The sequence below is a fragment of the Musa acuminata genome, chromosome BXJ2-11 (assembly GCF_036884655.1).
Source record: "Musa acuminata AAA Group cultivar baxijiao chromosome BXJ2-11, Cavendish_Baxijiao_AAA, whole genome shotgun sequence".
NCBI lineage: Eukaryota > Viridiplantae > Streptophyta > Magnoliopsida > Zingiberales > Musaceae > Musa > Musa acuminata.
The window spans coordinates 2,531,587-2,553,607 of NC_088348.1; the positions used below are offsets into that span (position 1 = coordinate 2,531,587).

Here is a 22,021-nt window from a genome sequence, read left to right on the forward strand (position 1 = left end):
GGAAGAAGAATAAAGTGACGAGAGCCACATTCATGCATGGGGTCATTAAAGAGTTGTTTCAGGAGAAGGGGAAGAACATGGCAATGCTCCCCACGGGAGACCTCGATCTTGTTGCCGAGAGACAACTTGCAACCTACCAATCCATTTTGTTTGACGAGTTTTTAGTATAAGATGGTGAAAATTGTGTAGTAAGACTTTGCTCGCCAATTCCAAAACTTGAATTGACCCGTCTGCCACAACCCCTTTGACCACAACGATCCCTGACCTTATCGGTCTATTCAATCTCTCTTTTCTGACCCATACACCTCGACCACTGTTCCCTACCACGTTGCTGCCTGTTCTCGGTAGAAATCAGGAAGAACTTTATAGCAGAGGATAAGAATAGAGGCTCACTGGCGTCTAGGGTTAGGTCTGGCGTGGAGCCCTCCGCCCTCCCTACACCAGACGGCCCGTGTGCCTCCGGTCGTGTCCACATCGTGGAGGAGGAGACTGCACCTCAGAGGAAGAATCTACACAGCCTTGGACGTCCATCATACGCGTCCAAAGCCGCCGATACCACCAGGAAATACCAGAATCGTAGGGATCGGATCCGTAAAAGAAAGGTTCTGTTCCATGGGAACCCTTCGGTTCGTGTGTTTTCTTATCACAGGGCGACGAGGTGGGATGGATTGTCAAGGTGAAGTGGGGGATGTGATCGCCAACTGCTAAACCACGGCCGTACCGGGAGCGCGGCATGACATGCCGTAGAGAGGGGCTGGAGAGAGCGACCATCGATGAATCGTGTTGCTTTTGGCGGTGTACCTCGGCCAGGTCAGGCTCATTCTTTGCTCGTGTGTGGAGCCCCGCTGCTTGGTTGCAGGCAATCCTACATGTTGATAGGGGTTTTGAGTATGTGAACCTTATTTCTTAGGGTTATCGAGGAAGTCAAGGTGTTATTACGCCGGGGAAGACCGCATGGCTCCATCGGAGACACTGCCTTCCCCATTGCATGTGGAGTCGTCGTGATTTAGATGAGATCTCGTGCTGTGATTTGCCAATAATTGTCCTTACAACTACATGTTAGGGGACACCGAGGGATCGAGCAGTGCTCTCTAACCACAAAGATCTCTCACGGCTAGTCCCTATATGAGGTCCATGAGCCACCTCATCCTTTCTATACACCTTTCCATCCTCACCCAATCAGCGTCAACTTTCCACAATCTTTGTCAGACTCTGCATTTTGCTTCCTGCAATAAATTCTATTGCTAATTCTACGATACCAACGTAAAGTTGGTAGAAAGAGCACATCACATTCATGACAAGTTGTGGATCATATCATCCTCTTTTATCACATATCCTTCATTTTTCATCCCGATATATTAGATTATTCACTGTGCCCGTTATTAACCTCGAAACTCCCCGTTATATACTAAAACCGTTTTCTAGTCACCGTTCATTTCCCCGCTTCAGTTATAAATGTGGAGCGGCGCCTTTCCCCCTTGTATCTGACACTCGAACGAGGCGTAGCTCGTTCCAAAAAGCAAAAGCTCCTCTCTCTCTCTTTCCCTCGACTCCCTTTTCACCTCAATCAAACCCTTGTGACTTTTTAAGGTGAACCCGAAGGAAATCGACACACGACAGAGGAAGGAAGAATTGAATCGGAACGCAAATGTTCGAGACGGTAAAGTACCTGATCGGATCCACCGGCGCCAGCGGCTTCGGCTCCAAATCCACCGGCGAGGATGTCACGGCCGCGGCCACTGAGCTCGGCTCCATCACGGCAATCATCACCGGTTGGTAAATCCATTTGATCGACAGAAAGAAATAAGAACTGTGCTGATCAATGTCTTACGATGCGCAGGGGCAACGTCGGGGATCGGGGCGGAGACGGCGCGAGTGCTGGCGATGCGGGGGGCGAGGCTGGTGCTGCCGGCGAGGAGCCTGAAGGCAGCGGAAGAGACGAGGGCCCGGATTACGGGGGAGTTCCCCGGGGCGGAGATCATCGTGCTACCCCTCGACCTCAGCTCCCTCTCCTCCGTCCGATGCTTCGTCTTTCGCTTCCTCGCCCTCGACCTCCCCCTCAACCTCCTCATGTACGCCACCTTTTAATATCTCTTCCCCCAATCTTGTTTTCACCTCCCCCTCTAATCTCTCTCTGTGTATGAGATTTCAAAAACTAACGGTGAATTTAACAGAAACAACGCCGGGAAATTCTCCTACGAGCACGCCGTCTCCGAGGACGGCGTCGAGATGACCTTCGCCACCAACTACTTAGGTCTTCATCCAGCTTATTATTATTATTATTATTATTATTATTATTATTATTTGGTGGTAAAACTTTGTTTTAGGGCACTTCTTGCTCACCAAGCTGCTACTAAATAAAATGGCGGAAACGGCGAGGGAGACGGGGATCGAAGGTCGCATCGTCAACGTCTCGTCGAGCATCCACGGGTGGTTCTTCGGCGACTGCCTCGGTTATCTCGACCTGATGACCCGCAAGAAAGCGTAAGCTTAACTAGTTCCATTAATTCTTCCTTTTTCTCTCGACCGAATTCACATATTCTTAAAAGGCCACAGAGATCTTTATTTTGTTGGTGTGCAGACCTTACGATGCCACGCGAGCCTACGCACTGTCGAAGCTCGCGAACGTCCTCCACACGAGAGAGCTGACCCAAAGACTCGAGGTTCTTCTCCGCCGTCTGACCCATAAACCTCTGCCCATCACATGCATGCGTGCCCCATTCCGATGCCCATCTTATTATTACTATCTTTATTATTAACTGGCGTCGGTTTCTTTAATCTCATCCTCAGCAAATGGACGCCAATGTGACGGCCAACTGCGTCCATCCCGGCATCGTTCGCACTCGACTCACCCGCGACCGGGAAGGCCTCGTCACAGGTCTTCCTCTGCCCTGCACACTTGTAAGACCTTTGATCTCTTACTCGATCTGAAATCTTCGCTACCGATGGCAGATCTGGCCTTCTTCCTTGCGTCCAAGCTCCTCAAAACCATCCCTCAGGTGAGTGCGCCCGCCCAACTCTCGCACGTGGTCGTGGCGAGAAAACAGAACTAAGGAGTTCGTCTGGCGCATCGCAGGCAGCAGCGACGACGTGTTACGTGGCGACGCACCCGCGGTTGGAAGGCGTATCGGGGAAGTACTTCGCGGACTGCAACGAGGTGTCGCCGTCGTCGTCGGCGTCTAGCCCGCACGAGGCCGCCCGGCTGTGGCACGCCTCGGAGGCCATGACGGCCCCGAGGCCCGACCGTACCTGGTTCGGGCTCGAACCGCCGCTCTCCTCGGACAAACCGCACGATGAGATGTGACGCAACGCATCGAGAGAGAAGCATATGCATAGTTGACCTACATAAGAACAACACAGAGAGGGAGAGAGAGAGAGGATAGGCGAGGGAGAAGGATACGGAAAAGAGTACCGCGGGACAGCAGCAGCGTAGGTGTGCTACGGGAGTCGGATCATAGGAGGAACAGCCGGCCGTACGTGCAGTGGCGGTTCCATAGAATAAATAGGTAGCTTCTTTGCATCATGGCGGTATTATTATGTATACACATATAACAATATAAAAATGTAGTTTAATAGACAGATAAAAAGAAGGATGAATAGTAGTGTTATATGGGTTAGTTTATTAGAAAAGGTTATGATACACCTATCATAAACTTACGAAAGATATCAGAGGTGTGTGTCGCCCTTTTAGTTATGGTTACTTTTCCCAAGAACATATGGTCCTCCAACTTCTTTCTTTTTCGTCCTTTTCTTCTTTAATGATTTCTCTTTTTTCCCTTTTTATATCGATTGAGAAAGAAAATTTCTATCCGGTTATGGCTTGCAGTCAGAGGTATTAATATTTTCTTCTATCTCTGAAGTGCTCCCAACGCAAAGTTGATTGATATCTGGTCCATCGATGGTAGGCATGTCTTTTATCAGATATGTGGCATCTCTTAACGCCTTCTTTATCGAGTCACGAGATCATTTTGGACCACATTCACATCATTCTCATGAAACTCCACATCATGCTTTCCACTTCTTTTCTGGAGGACGGAGGACGATTACAGAGACATATATATATGGCACGCACTGTAGGGTCTGAAACCGTTTAATTCTGTTAGGACTGTCAACTGTTCCATCGCTTTTTGAGCACTTAATTCTGGTTCATATCCATTTATTTTGTATATATAAAATCAATAAAAAACAAGTCCGTTTAATTCATTGAAACGATCAATATCAATTTTTATTTTGAAAGAAAAAAAATCATGTTTTTTTTGTTTCTCTATCATTTTTGCACCTTATGGATAATATCTATGAACAACTTATATTGGGTCATGATAATTTGTACTTTCATTTTGCTTAAAAGATGTCTAGATATTGGTACGGAGAATTTTTTTTTAATTAATTAAAATTATAAATAAAAATTTAAAAACTCTAAATGTAACTAAATATATGATTTTTTTATAGTAAAAATGTAACATCCTATTAGTCCCACATTCGAAGTGGATAATGTGTATGATTAATAAAAATGTAACATCCTATTAGTCTCATATCCGAAGTGATATATTATCATTATTGAGATATATATAAGAATTTATTTTAGTTTTTCCTTCTCTCTCATTGGATCATGAAAAGTAAGTTCATATCATCAAAATTAACTAATTTATCAATAAAATAGTATCTACCTTCAAATAAGTTAAGAAAATATACAAACAAGAACGAGAACATAAATGTTATCAATAAAAACATAACCAAAAGAAAATTGGACGTGTGACAAAAGCACAATATCGAGACATGAGTATAAGACCAAATGATATTAAATATTTTATTTATTGTACAATAAAAAAAATGGGTCTAGATAAAGGAAATACCACATCTTATACAATGTATTAAGGACATACCAAAAAACGTTTTGTCGTTGATGGCTCGTGCTTAGGTGGATCATGTTAGATTCCGAAAATTTGGCAACAAGAATTTTCTTTATAGTCATTTGAAGAAATTAATCTAGTTTCTTTTTTTTATTGGACAATAATTTTAAAGGCTTATCCAAACCCTTTCTGCCTTTTTTTCTTTTCTTTCATGTCACTACTAATCATTATATTATATTTATATTATATTATATATATATATATATATATATATATTCAATTTATATAATATTGCAAGATTAGTATCATAACTTAATTTGATGTGATAATTGATCTATTAATTTGATGGGCATGAATTATCATCCAAAATACTTTAAGTTAAAAATTAATAATATTAATTCAATATATATTTAGATTAATAATAATATGTTCCATCAAGTTCTTATAAGTCAATTTAATTTAGAATGCTGATGACATGTTAGTCATGTACTTTTTCTTTTTTTTTTATTGATCCCTCTACTATAGGGGGGGGCCTGAGACAGATCTATTCTGGAAGAGAACTATTAGCAGGGAGTAGTGCACCAAAGCTGGCCATTAGCTCTCATCAACATGGGTTTTAGGCTAACTGCTCATTTGACAACTCGTGTCATGTGGAAGACATAAAACAGAGCTGTAATGCTAACTAATAGTCTTCCTCTAATTATGTGTGTTGAAGAACCAAATAAACTGATAGTGACAGCTAATTCTTCATTTAGAATTTAGATTTAGATAGATCTTGTGTAACAACAACTCCTAATGTTACCTTCGTTTGTGCTCTTTGGCTGGTCAGATCTTTTACTACAGAACTGGGAAGATTTCTGGTCGTATAATACAATCGATCAAATCGAATTAGTGGCCTCCTAGTAGTTTAGTTGTAGTATGCAAAAGAATGAGCAGAAAGGGGAGTGTTTCAAGTCAGTCAGATTCAACATCATTTGAGACCTCATGATTTAGAAGCAAGATTAATCTTCTCTCTAATATTTTAATGTTAATTGTTAGAAGCATAGGATTAGCTACATAAAGGGAAGAAATATAGTTCATGAGCTAACAATTAATGTGATTATTTTAATCAGTCACTCATGCTTTGAGCTGTTGCAGGCCATATGTATCACATTCTGCATCATAATGCATTCATTATAGAAGTCCCGAAACTTCTCTTGAGATCTAAAAGGTTTGCATCATGAAGTATGGAATCGGAGCTTCTTGCTTGGAGGTGCAGTTGGAATTTTTTGATGCTACTGAGTCAATGGCTATGACCTGTGCCACTTTGGATGTGTTCAACTGGTGTTATAGTATTATTATTCCTGGGGGCCAATCGGAGGGGGGGAGAAAGCCACCAAAAAAGCTCATAGAATAATGATCTCCATGGCACTACAGCTCTTCCTGACAGACTTATAATTGAGGGACAACGTGCATGAGGCTTGCACTCTCAGTGACCCACCTCTTGCCACAGCTCGTACAGAGCATCTCTGCTCTCATGCACATCTGTGAGCAGTAGGAGAAGGTCGCTTTCCCTGCTCCTTCAAGTCCATTGCAACCCCAGAGATGGCTTGGTCTTCCTGTCTTCTTCTATGGCTGAGTTTGTTGCTGTCGTACTACGTCCCTCTCAGCTTCGCCCGCGCGTATTGGCCTGTGGGAGCTTCCACCAGCTTCTACCACTTCAAGGTCTCACTCTCTCTCTCTGTTGCATTCATTGCAAGCTGCTTGTAAAGAGATCTAATATGTTGTTGTCGCGAAGGTTCAAACCCTAAGAGTTACCAAGCTGTGTAAGACGAATGACATCGTCACCGTCAACGGCAAGTTTCCAGGACCGGTGATTTATGCGCAGGAAGACGACCGGGTCATCGTCAGGGTCACCAACCAGACCCCTAACAACATCACCATTCACTGGTAATCCTTCTTCCTTAGACGGTACATCGTCTTCTCTCCTCTTCTCGGCCTCATATTGTTTTGGTGGTATTCTTGTTCCAGGCATGGAGTGAGGCAGAGGCTGTCGTGCTGGGCGGACGGGCCGTCGTACATCACGCAGTGCCCCATCCAGGCCGGCCGCAGCTACACCTACGAGTTCACCTTGGTGCAGCAGAAGGGCACGCTCCTGTGGCACGCCCACGTCTCATGGCTCCGCGCCACCGTCCACGGAGCCATCGTCGTCTACCCCAAGACCGGCGTCCCCTATCCCTTCCCCCACCCCTACGAGGAGCACAGCTTGGTCTTCGGTAACGTCTTCCCTGATCCTTGAGTTGAATTCTCGAGGCCAGTTGGTGACGATCCCACGATTGGTGACAGCGGAGTACTGGCACAAGGACGTGCTGCAGCTCGAGGAGGATGTCATGTCGAGCGGCGGCGGAGCTCCGCCGGCGGATGCGTACCTCATCAATGGCAGCCCCGGGCCGCTCTACAACTGCTCGGCCACTGGTAAAACTCCTTTGAGCTGACGTCTACCTGAAGATAACAACTTGATCGGGTTCCACCTCACTGCAGACATCTACGAGATCCCCGTGGTTCCCGGTAAGACCTACCTGCTGCGGCTGGTAAGCGCGTCCCTCAACACGGAGCACTTCTTCGCCATCGCCGACCACCGGATGACCATCGTCGAGGCCGACGGCGAGTACACTAAGCCTCTCACGGTCGACAGCCTCATGATCGCGCCGGGGCAGACCATCAACGTCCTCGTACAGGCGGACCAGCCCATCGACACCTACGACATGGCCCTGGCACCCTTCATGTCCGCCCAAAACGTCCCCTTCCAGAACACCCCCGCCGTCGCGCACTTCCGCTACTCCGGAGCCGGCCCCGAAGCCCCGAGTCGCCCGGCCGAGTTCCCGGCCTTCAACGACAGCCTCACCGTCGACTTCGCACTGAACAACCTGCGAAGCCTGAACGACACCGGCGTTCCCCTCGTCGTCGACGCCAACCTGCTCTTCACCATCGGGTTGACCGTGGAGCAGTGCCACTCGTCCCACCCGAACGCGAGCTGCCAGGGGCCCAACGGCGGCGTCTTAGCTGCGGTCATGAACAACATCGCCTTCGTCGAGCCGATGGTTTCGCTGCTGCAAGCCTACTACGACAACATGAACGGCTACTACACCGAGGACTTCCCCGGAGTGCCACTGAAGAACTACGACTTCGTCGATGGCGCGCCCAACGACACCCAGTCGTTGAACGGGACGAGGGTGAAGGTGCTGGAGTTCGGGAGCAGGGTGCAGCTGGTGTTGCAGAACACAGGGACCGTGGGCACCGAGAACCACCCCGTCCATCTGCATGGCCACAGTTTCCACGTCGTCGGCCACGGGACCGGCAACTACAACCCGATGACGGCGAAGCTCAACCTGGTCGATCCGCCATACATGAACACAATCGGCGTCCCCGCCGGAGGATGGGCCGCGATCCGGTTCGTCGCCGACAATCCAGGTGTTTGGTTCGTGCATTGCCACCTCGAGGTGCACGCGAGCTGGGGGCTGGCCATGGCGTTCGTCGTGAAGGACGGAAATGGTACCATGGAGTCGCTTCCTCATCCCCCAGCGGATCTGCCAAGGTGCTGAGCCACGAATTCGACAGATGTAAAGATGTTGCACATGTTGGCATAAATTTATTTGCAGAAATAGCTGTTTTGCATGTTAGTGAAGAATACTTATTGGACATGTACTGATAAGAGGGAAACAGAGGTAAGATAGAAACCGCACCGGTAAGGTGGCTGAGATTGTCGTCGTCTTCACTTCTCTTCCTTTTTTTGTTCTTGATCGATCTGCTTCTACTTTTCTTCTAATCAATCATCTGCTGGAAGAATATACAATGTTAGTCTAATAGATCTACCAATAGATGAGAACATAGTTGAACTTTATCTAGACATGCAACATCTTTCATGATCTAACAGAAAGGGTTTAATTCACTCTTGCCAGAGCACAAACAACCGCCTAACAACACGCTGGAGAATCTATTTAGGAAAAGCACACGGCTCACAGATGCATCTGAGAAATCCATCACAAACATTTGGCATCACCACGTTAAGAAATCAACCACTTTTACGGACAAAAAATGAACATCTAAATTTCGATAAATGAAAGAGTTCAGTAATAATTAAATAAAATTTGTTTATCAAACAGTAACATCTACCCCCGACTGCCTCAAGATCTTACCTGCATTGCATAGTTCCGTAAGGATGTGAACCTCCTGCACTTGCTATGATCTGTTGTTGCAGCCACGATATTTGAGGACCTCCAGCACATATATACAGTAAGGCTCCGCAACATTTTGGCAGGAACAATGAGCATGTGATCCCGCACAAAGATCGCCAGATGATTCAGCTGCATCAACTTTGTCAGTCACTCGGTTTTGGTCGAAAAGGTGTGCCACATTACATCGACCATTTCGATGGTGAAATTAGTCATATATGTACAGGCAAACCAAAATTCTGATAGGATCTGATCCATCCATCACATCCAGCAGTTAATATTACCTGACCCCAGGCATGGGAGGTGTTCTGGCAAGATGTCTTCAGGAACTTGTACCGGGATTTGGACACGCTAGATGCAGCACAATTTGAGGGAAGTTTCTCCTCTGGCCATGTTGCTGAGCTCTTTGGCAGAAGCTCTGAGAAGAAATCATGGCTCAGCGTAAAACTCCCAGATGGTGATAAATACAGTACCCTGTATTTATCACCATCTGAATCTTGTAAATGACATTTAGATTCATTCTCTGTGACTCCAGATTGGTCACCGTTAACTTGTTGCGATTGGAAAACATCAGAGGTCATAGATATCCGATAACTGGATTCCAAACCATGCCAAGGTATTGCAATATAAGCATTGGTGGAGAAGAAACGCTCACAAGACCATATGCTCTTAACATGGTTGGACATACGGATGTCATGGGTAACATGGCTCCAGACAGAGACATTGCAATCCTCACTGGCAGAGATGATATGCTGGCCATCTGCAGTAAAAGATGCAGATATCTGACTTCTGGTATAAAAACCCGAAATAGAAATTGACATATGTGAGAACTGATGGACAAAAATCATGGAAATAGGTTAACGTGACAAAGAGGATACCCCTGTATTTGGTGACCAAGTCAACACCATCAAATATTCAAATATGTGAGTCTGCAGAAGTGACCATCAATTTTTGAGGATCCCTTGGGCAAAACTGGAGGTGAAACAAAACCAAAGTGCAGAAATGAGAAACTAGAAGAGAGCACATAAGAACTTTTACCAATTGTGAAGAATTGATGTTCCGTGGAAGCTACCTGAAATCCAGTTATCTGATTTTTAAGAGACTTTTTTTTGCCTTGAAAGGAGATCTGAGCTTCTTTTTGAAGATGATTATCTGTCACAAGGATGATGGGAGCAGTAAGTGACCTCATACAAAGTGCTTTAAATATGTAAAGAACATCACTGTACATCAATTAAACAAGAGTCTGTAAGAAAAAGGAAAAAAGAACATAGTGCCAATAATAGTATTATTAGCACAACTTTGAATATGTGTGAAAATAGGAAGCAGTCTATTCCAAAGACAAATCTTATATTCCTTGTTTGGTGAAGAATCTTATAATAATGGTAATTCTTTATCTCAAAAAGATAAAAGCACAGAGAAATGTGCAGAAATATACTACATCCAATTTTAACATAGTAAATGCAAAACCAGCAAAATAGGTGTTGGAAATAATTTTAGTGACCAAATATTTGTTAGCAGATTGTATTGGGTAAACAGATAAAGTCAGGACAATTGCAGCTAGAAGTATTGATCAGTCCAGATGGAATGCAATAAAAAAGGGTAACTAATAATGTAGGAGATGCAAGAAGAGATTTTTACAGAAGACGAAATGGAGCAAATGAATCAAGATGGTCAAGAACTTGTGGCCAGGATTCACCAAAGTGGTTACATCCATTAAAAAGCCAAAGTCATATGTTTGTCTTTGCAAGACAAATGACCACATTTTCAGGCACGATAGACCTCTCGGAAGACATGCTGCACTAAATACACACATGCAACAATCTGAATAATTGTTTACAGAAGACCAGATGAATCAAGATGCTCAAGAACTTGTGGCCAGATATTCACCAAAGTGATTACATCCATTAAAAATCCAAAGTCAGTGTTTGTCTTTGAAAGATAAATGACTGCATTTTCAGGCAGGATGGCCTTCTCGAAAGTTATGCTACACTAAATACACACACATAATAACAATCCAAACAATTGTTTTCATTGATGATGTGTTTAAAGTTCAATGTCCCGAACATATTAAGGTTCCACTACCAAGAATATACATCTTCATCTGAAATTTGTGAGGCTTTCCAAATTACAAATATGTGTAACCATTGGAGCTGCAGTAGAAGAAAGTCCTTTACCATATAACTTGAGATATACCCATGTTCAGATGGCATAATCAATAAAACATAAATTGTAACCAAAGGTTGCCAAAACAACCAAATTAGGTTCCTGCTAGAACTATAACTATCAGGCTGAAATATTCTAACAACAACAGCAACATGCCAGAATATTTCGACAAGCTGAAATATTCTAACATATAACAAAAATAATAAGATAGGATCCAAGTATCGCTCATGCAATGATATGCAAAATGCAAACAAAATAATTTTTGTATTTGTTAACAGGTTAACATTTACCTGGTGCATCATAAAAACAACAACCACCCGTCAAGGTCCCTACAACCACTCCCTATAAGAACCAAGAAATATTACTAAATAGATTTTCTTGAACATCGATATTCGAAAATGGTCACAAGCTGAAGTGACTAACATATACCTTCCCATTGGGGCGGAAACAAACTGCAGTGACTATTTCCCTAATATCAACCCAATCCACAACTTGACCTCTTGAAATATTCCAAATACGAACTTTCCCATCTATAGATCCACTTACGAAGTAATTCTCGTCAATAGGATTATATTGAACACATGTCACTGCATTATTTATTTGACAATAAAGCAGAATAAATCACAATGACTACAACAAAAGGATTGACAAAAAAAATACACAAACATATTTTAACAAGCAACCACCATAGTTGATATGGGAGAAAACTTTGGGGCAGCTACCAGATCCAACTTGCCATAGGCGAACAGTTTTGTCCTTGGAAGATGACAATAGATGCTGCATGCAAATAACTTAATTCTTGGGATGCTTGAAAGCAAAAGTGAGAAATGTAAGCTTAAAAGTGAGCTGTTAAAGATGGTTGCACACCTTATCCAATGACCATGAAAGATCCAGCACATCTGCATCATGCCCATGGAATGCATGCAGTGGTTTCTCAGATAACCGAAAAACATCAGGGGGGATAACAGCACAAGCAGAATCCGCACTTCTCCTCATATCCCTGGACTTGAACGTGTTCTTCTTATCAGCATGCACTGGAGTTAATTCAGCACTATGATTCACTGTGAAGTATATGCAAGAAGGATCATCGTCAGGGATGCTAATTTCATTTGTCCTTTCACAAACCATGACATGCCACACGCACAATCCCTTCTGCACCTCCACTAGCTAAATACTGATCATCAGGGCTAAACTTCATGGTGAAGATCGCACCATCATGTGCTTTAATATCTTGCATTTTGTAGATTGCAGAGAATTCCTTGGACCGCTTCCCACAAGGCTTAACGTTCACTCTCCCAGACCCAGCAATACCACTCTTATCGCTGTCATGAAAAGATGAATTACTCTCCTCACCTTGCCTATCCACAATGCAAGCAACAGCACCCAGTTTCCTCAGCCAACCAGGTCTCTTCCTCCTCACTGAACTGTCAGACTTGCTTGAAGCTTTATCTTCTCGAAGCATGAGCTGCTGGTTTAAAGATGATGGACCCGAACTTCCCTTGAATTCATCAAATGGTACAATATGATTTGAACCAACTTTAGGAGGACTTACGAATCTATCATCCAAATTCTTGATTCTGTACACCAAGCACTCTTCCAAGGCCTCGTTGCAGGATGGGTGCTCATCCTCTGTAGACCCGCTGGAGATTGAATACTTATTATCTATATCAAAGCCTCTCATCACAGACCCAGAACTCGACATGATCCCATCAGTATCTGTCTGTATCTCATCATCGACCTGCGTTTGTCCATCCGGATCAGAGGAACTCAGAAACGAGCCGTTCATGAGATCTATGCCCATCCATCTCATGAACCTATATCGGCGTTCCCTCGCGCCATCGGAACTCGTAATCCAGACATCGCACAGGGGACCTATCGACCCTTGGCTAACGAACTGATCTTCCAGCAAGAAATCATCCTTTGTTGGGCTGCCCAGACACGAATCGAACACGGACAAGACGTCTTCCTGCGACTCGAAGAACAGATCCTCCTCTTCTTCCTGAAATATGAAACTTAGAGCCACAATTCCTCGTTTCAAAACCATGAAAAGGAAACGGATATCATCTCAAGAAAAGAAAACCATCCATGCAATTATAAACTAGTAAACACGACCTTCATTCCCTCGGCTGCGGAATCAGTTAAGGGGAGATAAACAAAGCTCCACAATCACCATAGAATCAGCAACTAGGGTTGCTTCGATTGCGACACTGATCACAAGTTGCAACCAGAGGGAATGAATCGTGACGCCCGGTGCTTCGTTATAGTAAACTAAGAATTCATTGATTGAAACGGAAATACCGACTTTTCCAACCCGTGAGAAAACCTCATTCCCCAACCAAGAAGACTCCTAAGCCCTAATCTCGCCAGGGAATGATAGGGATCAAGATTCGATTTTGATGAATAGGAAACAGGAATTTAGACGAAAAGAACAAATTTAGACCCAAAATAGACAAATCCACCACAACATTCCACGTACGACGCCGAATGGAACAGGAGCACCTCACCTGGACGCCCATCGGGTTAGGAGAACACCCGTCAGATCCAAAGCGGTCCATATTCCGCAGCAATCCCGGCTCTCCGATTCCCTCCCTTCCCTCGTCCCCAGTTCCGAGCTCGCGCGGCGGGAAGAACAAGGTTGGGAGTGTTTCGAGTGTACCCTCCTCCTCCACGTTCGCTCACACTCGCTCTCCGTCCGATGTATGTTATCTCGATTCGCTGTCCATTCTCCGCGTGGGTACTGCTACGTCCTATTTCATCCTTCTCTCCACCTCCCGCTGCTGCCGCTGCCTTCCCTCTCCTCTTTCTTTATCTGCCGCCGGCTTGCCGCTGCTAGTGCCAAAATCCGATCCCGTTTCCTCTCTCACTCGACCAAAAGACGGAAATCGCCTGCGGCCTACTGCCTTCTTGCTGAAACGCCCTACCGGCATAGATGGAACCACGTATCAGCTACTTTAAAGTTAAGCATAACTTAGATAATCTTGATTAAGAGCTTAAGCCCTTTTAAACCCAATGGATAAACACGAATATTTACAGACACGTATTCCACTATTGATCCCTGAACGCGAGGCTGACACGTGGTCGGCGTCCACCGATAGAAATCTCACGCTTTTAAGATGCCGCACGAATCTTGACAGGTGCCACTTGCGATCCATGTAGGCACGTTCCAAGGTCCCAAGGGAGCATCCCAGACGTCCATCGAAGTGTTTGTGCGCACTCGATGATGACATTCATCGAGATCGTCCACGAATGCCACAGCAGATGCCACGTCTGGTAATTTAAACTTCGATAATATTGATTAAGATCTTAATCCAATTTTAAAGGCAATGGATAAACACACACAAATATTTACAGAAACGTATTCCACAATCCACTATTGCTCGCTAAACGCGAGACTCACACGTGGTCGGCGTCCACGAATCTTGACAGATGCCACTTGGGAGCATCCTAGCCGTTCATCGAAGTCACTGCACGCGCTCTCGATGATGACATTCATCGAGATCGTGCGCGAATCGCAAAGCAATTGCCACGTCGATGACGGAGGTCGTAGGGCCGAACGGTAATTACACCATACGTTGAATTACAATAAGAATAAATAAATAAATAGATAAATAATAAACAGGGAGAGGTTTAGACTCGGATGTCACGACGGAGGGGGGAAGGGGCGGTGAAGCTTTAGCTTGGAGAGGACGCCTGTGTCCGTGAGATGGTGAACAGGACAGCGTCCCAACCACCGTCCATTTCCTTCTTTGGGGTGGTCGGTCGCAGCCAATTCACGAAGTGAGCTATGATTTGGTGAGCCCGCCACCATGAGCGCATTGCTCAACGAAAGAACACAGGCACCAATATGTCCGTCGATAGTAACTTGTTCTCTCTCATCTCTGTGCAACGAGCACAAAGGAAGGCTACGTATTGGGTCAATCAATCTACAGAACACTGAAGAACCTCATGATTCGAGTGAGCCAAGCAGTAGGAAACGTGACAGTGGAATGGAGGATCCAAGATGGATACGCTGTCGGTCCTACACTTCCTTTCTTGGGCAACAACGTACCGTAGCTAACAAGTTGTGAGATGCTTTCCTTGTTTTAATCATCTCTTCTGGTTCTCAGGTATTTTTCTCAGTCAAAAGAAAGAAGAGAAAGGCTGTCAACTTCAGCATTTAATGATCCACTCGATGACTTCTTCGGAACAGCCGATGATGTCAAGGCGAAGATAGCGCAATGACAACTTCAACGTTGAGGTGCAGTCGGCTGAGCATTTCAATTCCCTGCCGCATTTCTTCGCATCCTTAACTGCTCCAACGAAAACAATTATGGTGCTCGCGTAGTTTGCCCATCATGATGCCTTTTGGGCGAGGTAACCTTGAAGTGGTGGGTGCTGTGAGAAGGGACGCCGTGCGCAGGGGTGAGGAGAGGATGGGCTGTTCATGGCTTCTCATCTGCAAAGGGGACAGGGATGGGGAGGCTGAGTTTGACTTTGTGTCCATTCTTTTTCCACACTATCAAATCTAACAAGGATTTGGTTGGACTTGGAATCCGCCAGCCACCAGTGGAGGAACAAAATCCAGATAAAGTTTGGCCTCACGATGTGGCTTGATTTTTGAGGTTCGCATTCCGGCTTTTACGATTCGGTGGTGGAGAACACTTGAACGAGAAAATACACCTGTTCGTATCCACACACCACGGCTGTGGGACCATGATAAAAATTCTGTACTTTATTATACGAAATAGTCACCTTTAAAAGTACTCAAAGGACTTGAATCTCTCTCTCTCTCTCTCTTTTTCTGTGCGATGGACAATGTCAAAAGAATCAGATTTGGTTCTCACAGGTATGCTTTGGTGATGCTGTAGTTGAGAATTCAAAGAGTTCTACCTGACGCACTTGGAGATAGGAAACTAAAAAGAGAATATAACGAAAAGAGAGTGAATTCTTGAAAAAAAAAACTGACAAATTGTAACTCCAATTTTTTAAAAAAATTGTAAAGTGTTTCATTTTTTTTAATAACTATTTTACCTTTGGCTCCCTTTGTATCTATCGTCATCGTTGCCTTCATCTTCACCTCCCATCTCTTCTCGTCTCTTTTTATCAGATTTATTGTCACCTCTATCTCTATACAATAAGTGACGATGACGACCCATCAGACCCTCCCCTTCGCGACGGTCGTCATCGTAGTACCCCTCTTTCGTTACGTGAGAATCATCATCGTCTCCTTAGACCCCACTGAATCTTCTCTTTCATCATGCAAGGGTGAGATAGGTTCGACAAGATAAAACAGATAAGAGGTAATGGCAATGATGAGTCCAATAGAGATACGAGTATATTGGTCTTTTCAATAAAAAAATTTTAAAGATTTTTTTTTTTTTTAGATTTCATCCAAAAAATAAAAGACTTAATCGAAGAAAAAAAAACTTTAAACAATATCATTTCATACATGTATATAGAAAATGAGAGAATCTATAATAAAAGACAAATATATAGTTTACCTGATTAAACACTTTTTGTACGTCGAAGAAAAATTTCTCATTCGGACTACTAACTATTTGTTTGTAGATGTGTTGTGTTGTTCCTTTGGTGGAGGATCACCGAGTCACGGATGCACCAAACCCATCCACTAAGTCCCAAATGGAGGTACAACCAACGCCATGGAAGACGAGAACAACAGCAGCTAGCACGAGAGCACTAAGGAATCGGATTGACAGTGGCGGATCTTGTGACGTCTGTGGAGTTGCCATTTTGCTTGGTCTGCAACCATTAGAGTAAAGTCTCAACCTCTGCTAATAGTCTTCTTGCTAAACTCAACTCAGTGTCCATCGCATTTAATTATGAATTAGACAAAGAAACGTGCACGAGTCATTTCATGACTTGCGCGAAAACTGTTCGCTATTTTGTCAGAGAGAAAGAGAGAACACGAGAAGAAGAAGACCAACTTGGAGATCAGTACCTTTAAGATTTGGTAAATAAGATGTCTTTGTCCCTTCACGTAATTTAGTTAATTGAGCCATCTCCTTTCTACAATAGCTTTTAGATCATTAATAATTAACATAAAATTATATCAAATCTAATGAAGATTATATTAATATCGTAAAACCAAGATGACTAAGATTATAGAACGTCTTATGTGTAGGATACCTTTAAGGTTAAAAATAAAATAAAATAAAAATAATTATATGATGATCAATACTTTTATAATTTCGAGAATAATAATTAAAATTATATATATATAATTTATGTTATTGAGATTGATGTATGAAATTATTATGAAATATAAAAAATATTTTATTCATGAATAATTAGGGTATCGATTCGATAGAGATTAATGATAAGAGAAGAAATAAATGATGATCTAAAAATAATAATAAATATATTGTTAAGTTTAGAATGGTGACAAAAATTCTGATCGATCCCAAATAGTTAGGATTTATAATAATAATAATAATAATAATTATTATTATTATAAATTATGAATATTATTAATATAATATAAAATTTTAATATGAACCAGTCCAGAATGGCGGACCCATGTGTCACGTGGATGCGCGTGCCACGTCATCACGCACCCATGTGGAACAACGGGTCGTACGGACTTCCCAAGTCGCTGGTACACCATTGGCAAAAGTGTGGTAGAATCACACACAGCGATCTGGAAAATTTTGACATTATAATAGCAGCCAAAGAATCATACACGACTTTGAACAATAGAAATGGTTTCCTTTCTCTACCACTGTCTCTCTAAAAGCTACGGAAGACAGCACCACCACATCACCATTCCACTGCCGCAGCTGCTTTGCCGACTCTTCTAAGTATTCCTTGTCTCGAGACACCTGCTGCTTTCTCTTCTTCTCATCGTCCCTCTTTGGCTTCCTTCTGGATACTGCTCCTCGGCCCGGGCCTCGTGAAGCTTTCCCTGCATGGATACTGCTCCGTGGCATCAGGTAAGATCCATGAGCTCGAGATCTGGATGTGCTGCACCTCAGTTTTGATTTTATGTTGCCTGGTGCGGATCTTCGAGGACACGGGTGGTTGTGGATCTTTGTGTTGGAAGCTTGGAACTCTTTCACAGATCTTTTCCGGTGCATCCTCTCCTTTGCTCGTCTTTTCCTTTGGCTTTTAGCTTTCAATTCTCTCGTGCTTCCCGTCTTTAATCCTTGAAAGCAGCAAATCACTTTATTTTCCTACTTTTCCTTCTCTCTCTCTCTCTCTCTCTCTCTCTCTCTCTAGCTTGTGCAATAAAGCAGTGACATGATAAGGGTTGTTTTGCTTTGATCTTGTTGATGCATAAAGAGCATCTGATCTCTCTTTCATCGTTCTTTTGCTTTGCTCCCTTTCGTCTTTTTCTTTGCCTACAAGCTTCTGTTTGATGTGTCTTTTCTTTGGAAATCTTATATATCTGTAGTAAGTATGTGTTATCCTTGGATAGCTGCGCCTAAAATTTTCTTATGGGGATGTGGGTGTTGTCAGGACATAGGGCTGGTGAAGTCGATGGAGATGGTGGCCTCCTCCTCCTCCACCGTCACCACCACCACCGCCACTGCGAGCAGTACTTTCAGCGCAGCCAGGCCTCAGGTGACGGAGAGGAGGATCAGGCCGCAGAAGGAACAGGCTCTCCACTGTCCCAGGTGCAACTCCACCAACACCAAGTTCTGCTACTACAACAACTACAGCCTCACTCAGCCACGGTACTTCTGCAAGACCTGCAGGAGGTATTGGACCGATGGCGGGTCCCTCAGAAACGTCCCCGTGGGTGGTGGCTCAAGAAAGAACAAGCGGCCCTCCCTCTCCTCCGCCGCCGCCACCACCAGCGCCACCTCCGCTACCACCTCTTCCACCGCTGCGACCTCCTCTATAGTTTCAAACCCCAAGAAGCTACCAATTGACCTCATCCCCCCTCGCGTTTCCCTCTCTGCTTCTCAGAAGTTCCATGACGGACAAGACCTCAACCTGGCTTTCCCCCACCACGGACTCCCTGATTTCAACGGCTTCCCCGGTTTGGAGAGCAGTACCGTCAACAGCAACAGTAGCGGTACTGGAAACTGCAGCAACCCATGCAATGCTGTTGGTGCTCTCTCTGCCATGGAGCTACTGAGGAGTGGCATGACTATGAGAGGGCTCAGCCCATTCGTGACGATGCCACTGCCGGAATACCCGACCGGGTTTGAGCTACAGGAATTCAGAGCTCCTGCACTTAACTTCCCGATGGAAGCTATTGCCGGAGGCGAAGGAAGAGAAGGGAGCAGTGGTGGGTATGGGGCTCTGCAGGGGGTGCAGGAGAGCGCCGGTGGAAGGCTGTTGTTCCCCTTTGAAGATGTGAAGCCAGTGGTCCACACAAGCACCGCTGCTGAGTTCGAGAACAGTCGGGGCCATGGTGGCCATCCTCCTGGTTTCTGGAACGGGATGATAGGTGGAGGCGGCTCATGGTAGAAGAAGCATCCCGTGATCTCAACGAAGAAACAGAAAGGCCAAAAAAGAGTGCGTGTTTATTTATTTGGTTTGATTTCAGATGATGGTGTTGAATGACTCTGTCTGGAATTTGCTCAGGACCAACAGAAGGCAAGCGGACGCATGCATGCAGTTCTTTCTCCTCCGTTTCTTTCCATCACTAGCTTTTCCTTCTCCTACAGTCTCCAGTTTATGTGATTCTCATCACCATGGACATGTGAAGCTTCTTTTTAGGTTGGCTTCAACAGGGTGTGTGATCAAAAGAATTTTCTGTTCTATGATATCACCTTTTGCTTGTACAAGAAGTCATAAGAATTTGCATCAGAGTATTGACCAAGAGTGGAACAAAGGGGAAGACAACCATCTCCACGATATGCACTTCTATTTTTCTGGCTTTCTTTTATCTGTCATTTTTCTTTGCCATCTGCACCAGCTCTGAGATGTCATGTCTCATCATCCCAACCGAGATTCTTCCAGCTATGAAACCACCAAGAGCAGCTTAGAGAGAAGGAATAAGTAGGTATAGTACTTTCCCTTCACATGGATTATATATATATACTCGTGTTAGGTTATTTACAAGTGGCACAACAGGCCACTGTCCTATTATTATATCGGAAAGCACATCCCCTGATTCCTGCACCCACTCACATCACACCTTCTCCATGTATGATTACCATGCTCATCTTCCCCCTCACAAACATTCCCCTAGGGATGTGGGCTGAAGAATGATTCCCCATTCTTTTGATGCTGACACCATCTTGGACTGCATGTTACTTAAGAATGCAGATGATGACCGCCATATGAGCTTGAGAATGAGTGAAGTGTAGCACTGATGCTGGCACCATCAGAACCTCTGTTTTGTCGACTTGTCACTGACATTCCAGTCCTTCACACGATGGATTAAGTTAATCTTTCCTCTCAAACTATTGTGAGAACTATGAAGCAGCAGGGTAGGCATCGAGTAGAGCGTCCCACCCACTCCATGTCACCTCGCATGATCATAATGATTTGGTTGATTTCTGGCTTGCTGCATGTGAATCCATGCCCGGTAATTGCGCCAGGAAATGAAATGGTGGACCTCCCAAGCAGTCTCGAGCCAAGGAGGAAGAAGAAGGCTCTCTGAGCTCCACTCTCTGGTCTCAGTACGCCTCTGTCACCATCCCTTCTTCTCTCGACCACAGAAAAAGCCATGGATATTTTGCCTTCTCTTCTACTTCTTCCTCACCTTCGAAAAGAAGGTCACCGTAGAAGAAGACATCAAGGATACAACGTGTGATCCAAGTCAATGTGCCTTTACATAGATGCATTAATGTCATCTGACAGGAAATCCATCCAGTGATGCAGCCGAGGGAGTCGAAGGCTGGGCCATGACAGGAAATCTGCAGCTACTGCATTGAATGTTTGGTAGCACCACTTCCGAACGCAGGTTTCCATGTTTCAGTTCTGATGTACGGGTCACTAAGGATCAACACGTCAACTTGTCAGGCCTCTTATTCCGGTGCTCTGTGTTCTCTCGATCTCCCTTCACTTCGCTCGGAACGTATAAAGGACTTGATGCAATAAGAGTGAAAGATCACGAGCAGTACGTGATCAACTTCGATCAACATCACTCACCGAGTTCCGAGGCTTCATTTGTCTTCATGCACCAAAAACAACGTACCTGATAGAATGATCTCTCTCTTTTGGCACTCTTCTTTTTCCCATGGGAGTCCCCTTCACTGGACGGTGACTCAGCATGCGATTCCTTCACTGAGTAGCACTGCATTAGTGTATCATTTCATTTATTAGCCACCTGAAGTAGGAGGACGTAAGTTCGGACTGGTGCATGCAATCCGAATCGATCGAAAAAGTATTTATTATATATATATATATATATATTTCTTTTTGTTGAATGAGATTTGGACATCAATTCAATTCGAATTGTGAAGCTTGTTGAATTATAAGCCGACCAGAGATATTATCTGAGTAAAGAACTTAACATGAAGACAGCAATATTATAGATAATGACAAAATTCACAGTGTCCAATCTCCAACATCAGCACCATTGAAATGGAAATATTCCATTGGAATAATATTTTCATAACCACTTATAAATAGGAAGTTTGCACTATAAATAACATGTTTTTTTTTTCTCCTTTCTCTCTCTATCGGATCTTTATATTCTTCATTTTGAAACTATACTAATCTGAACTTCGGAGAGATCAAGTCAGGAAACCTGATGATCATCTTCTCTTGTACGCATCGAAGCATCGAAATCTGAGAGATCTTTCCATCCAACTTAATATAATATGTTCTACCAACACACTATTGGCAGCCAAAAAAAAAAAAAAAAGATTAATTCATGAGAGAACATTGTTTTCTGCT

The 22,021-nt window shown here is 44.1% G+C and overlaps 3 protein-coding genes and 1 pseudogene across 6 annotated transcripts; 3 read left to right on the top strand and 1 right to left on the bottom strand.

The window, feature by feature from the left end:
• Nucleotides 1–1,471: 1,471 nt before the first annotated feature.
• Nucleotides 1,472–3,741, top strand: LOC135627513 (short-chain dehydrogenase TIC 32 B, chloroplastic-like). Its single transcript, XM_065133640.1, has 8 exons — nt 1,472–1,772; nt 1,841–2,072; nt 2,175–2,254; nt 2,328–2,484; nt 2,582–2,663; nt 2,791–2,878; nt 2,953–2,999; nt 3,077–3,741. The coding sequence occupies exons 1-8, from the start codon at nt 1,649–1,651 to the stop codon at nt 3,302–3,304; spliced, it is 1,038 nt and encodes a 345-aa protein (XP_064989712.1). The 5' UTR covers nt 1,472–1,648; the 3' UTR covers nt 3,305–3,741.
• Nucleotides 3,742–6,207: 2,466 nt separating this feature from the next.
• Nucleotides 6,208–14,155, bottom strand: LOC103970306 (uncharacterized; annotated as a pseudogene). Its single transcript, XR_010492683.1, has 10 exons — nt 13,729–14,155; nt 12,092–13,223; nt 11,911–12,001; nt 11,654–11,811; nt 11,515–11,566; nt 10,134–10,213; nt 9,924–10,033; nt 9,026–9,850; nt 8,573–8,663; nt 6,208–8,427 (listed from the first exon to the last, which is right to left on the bottom strand). The product of XR_010492683.1 is annotated as an uncharacterized LOC103970306 (transcript).
• On the top strand, nt 6,423–8,585 carry LOC135627751 (laccase-6-like). The gene is made up of 5 exons (XM_065133985.1): nt 6,423–6,554; nt 6,628–6,779; nt 6,861–7,105; nt 7,176–7,304; nt 7,371–8,585. The coding sequence occupies exons 1-5, from the start codon at nt 6,435–6,437 to the stop codon at nt 8,429–8,431; spliced, it is 1,707 nt and encodes a 568-aa protein (XP_064990057.1). The 5' UTR covers nt 6,423–6,434; the 3' UTR covers nt 8,432–8,585.
• A 3,773-nt stretch (nt 14,156–17,928) lies between the features above and the next one.
• On the top strand, nt 17,929–20,035 carry LOC103970307 (dof zinc finger protein 1). 3 transcript variants are annotated; one of them, XM_009384032.3, is made up of 2 exons: nt 17,929–18,153; nt 18,680–20,035. In XM_009384032.3, the coding sequence occupies exons 1-2, from the start codon at nt 18,130–18,132 to the stop codon at nt 19,637–19,639; spliced, it is 984 nt and encodes a 327-aa protein (XP_009382307.2). In that variant the 5' UTR covers nt 17,929–18,129; the 3' UTR covers nt 19,640–20,035. The 3 variants fall into 3 exon arrangements, with proteins under 3 accessions (XP_009382307.2, XP_018675720.2, XP_018675719.2); XM_018820175.2 differs by lacking the exon at nt 17,929–18,153 and having other exon boundaries at nt 18,169–18,837; nt 18,919–20,035; XM_018820174.2 differs by lacking the exon at nt 17,929–18,153 and having other exon boundaries at nt 18,172–19,687; nt 19,757–20,035.
• Nucleotides 20,036–22,021: the final 1,986 nt, after the last annotated feature.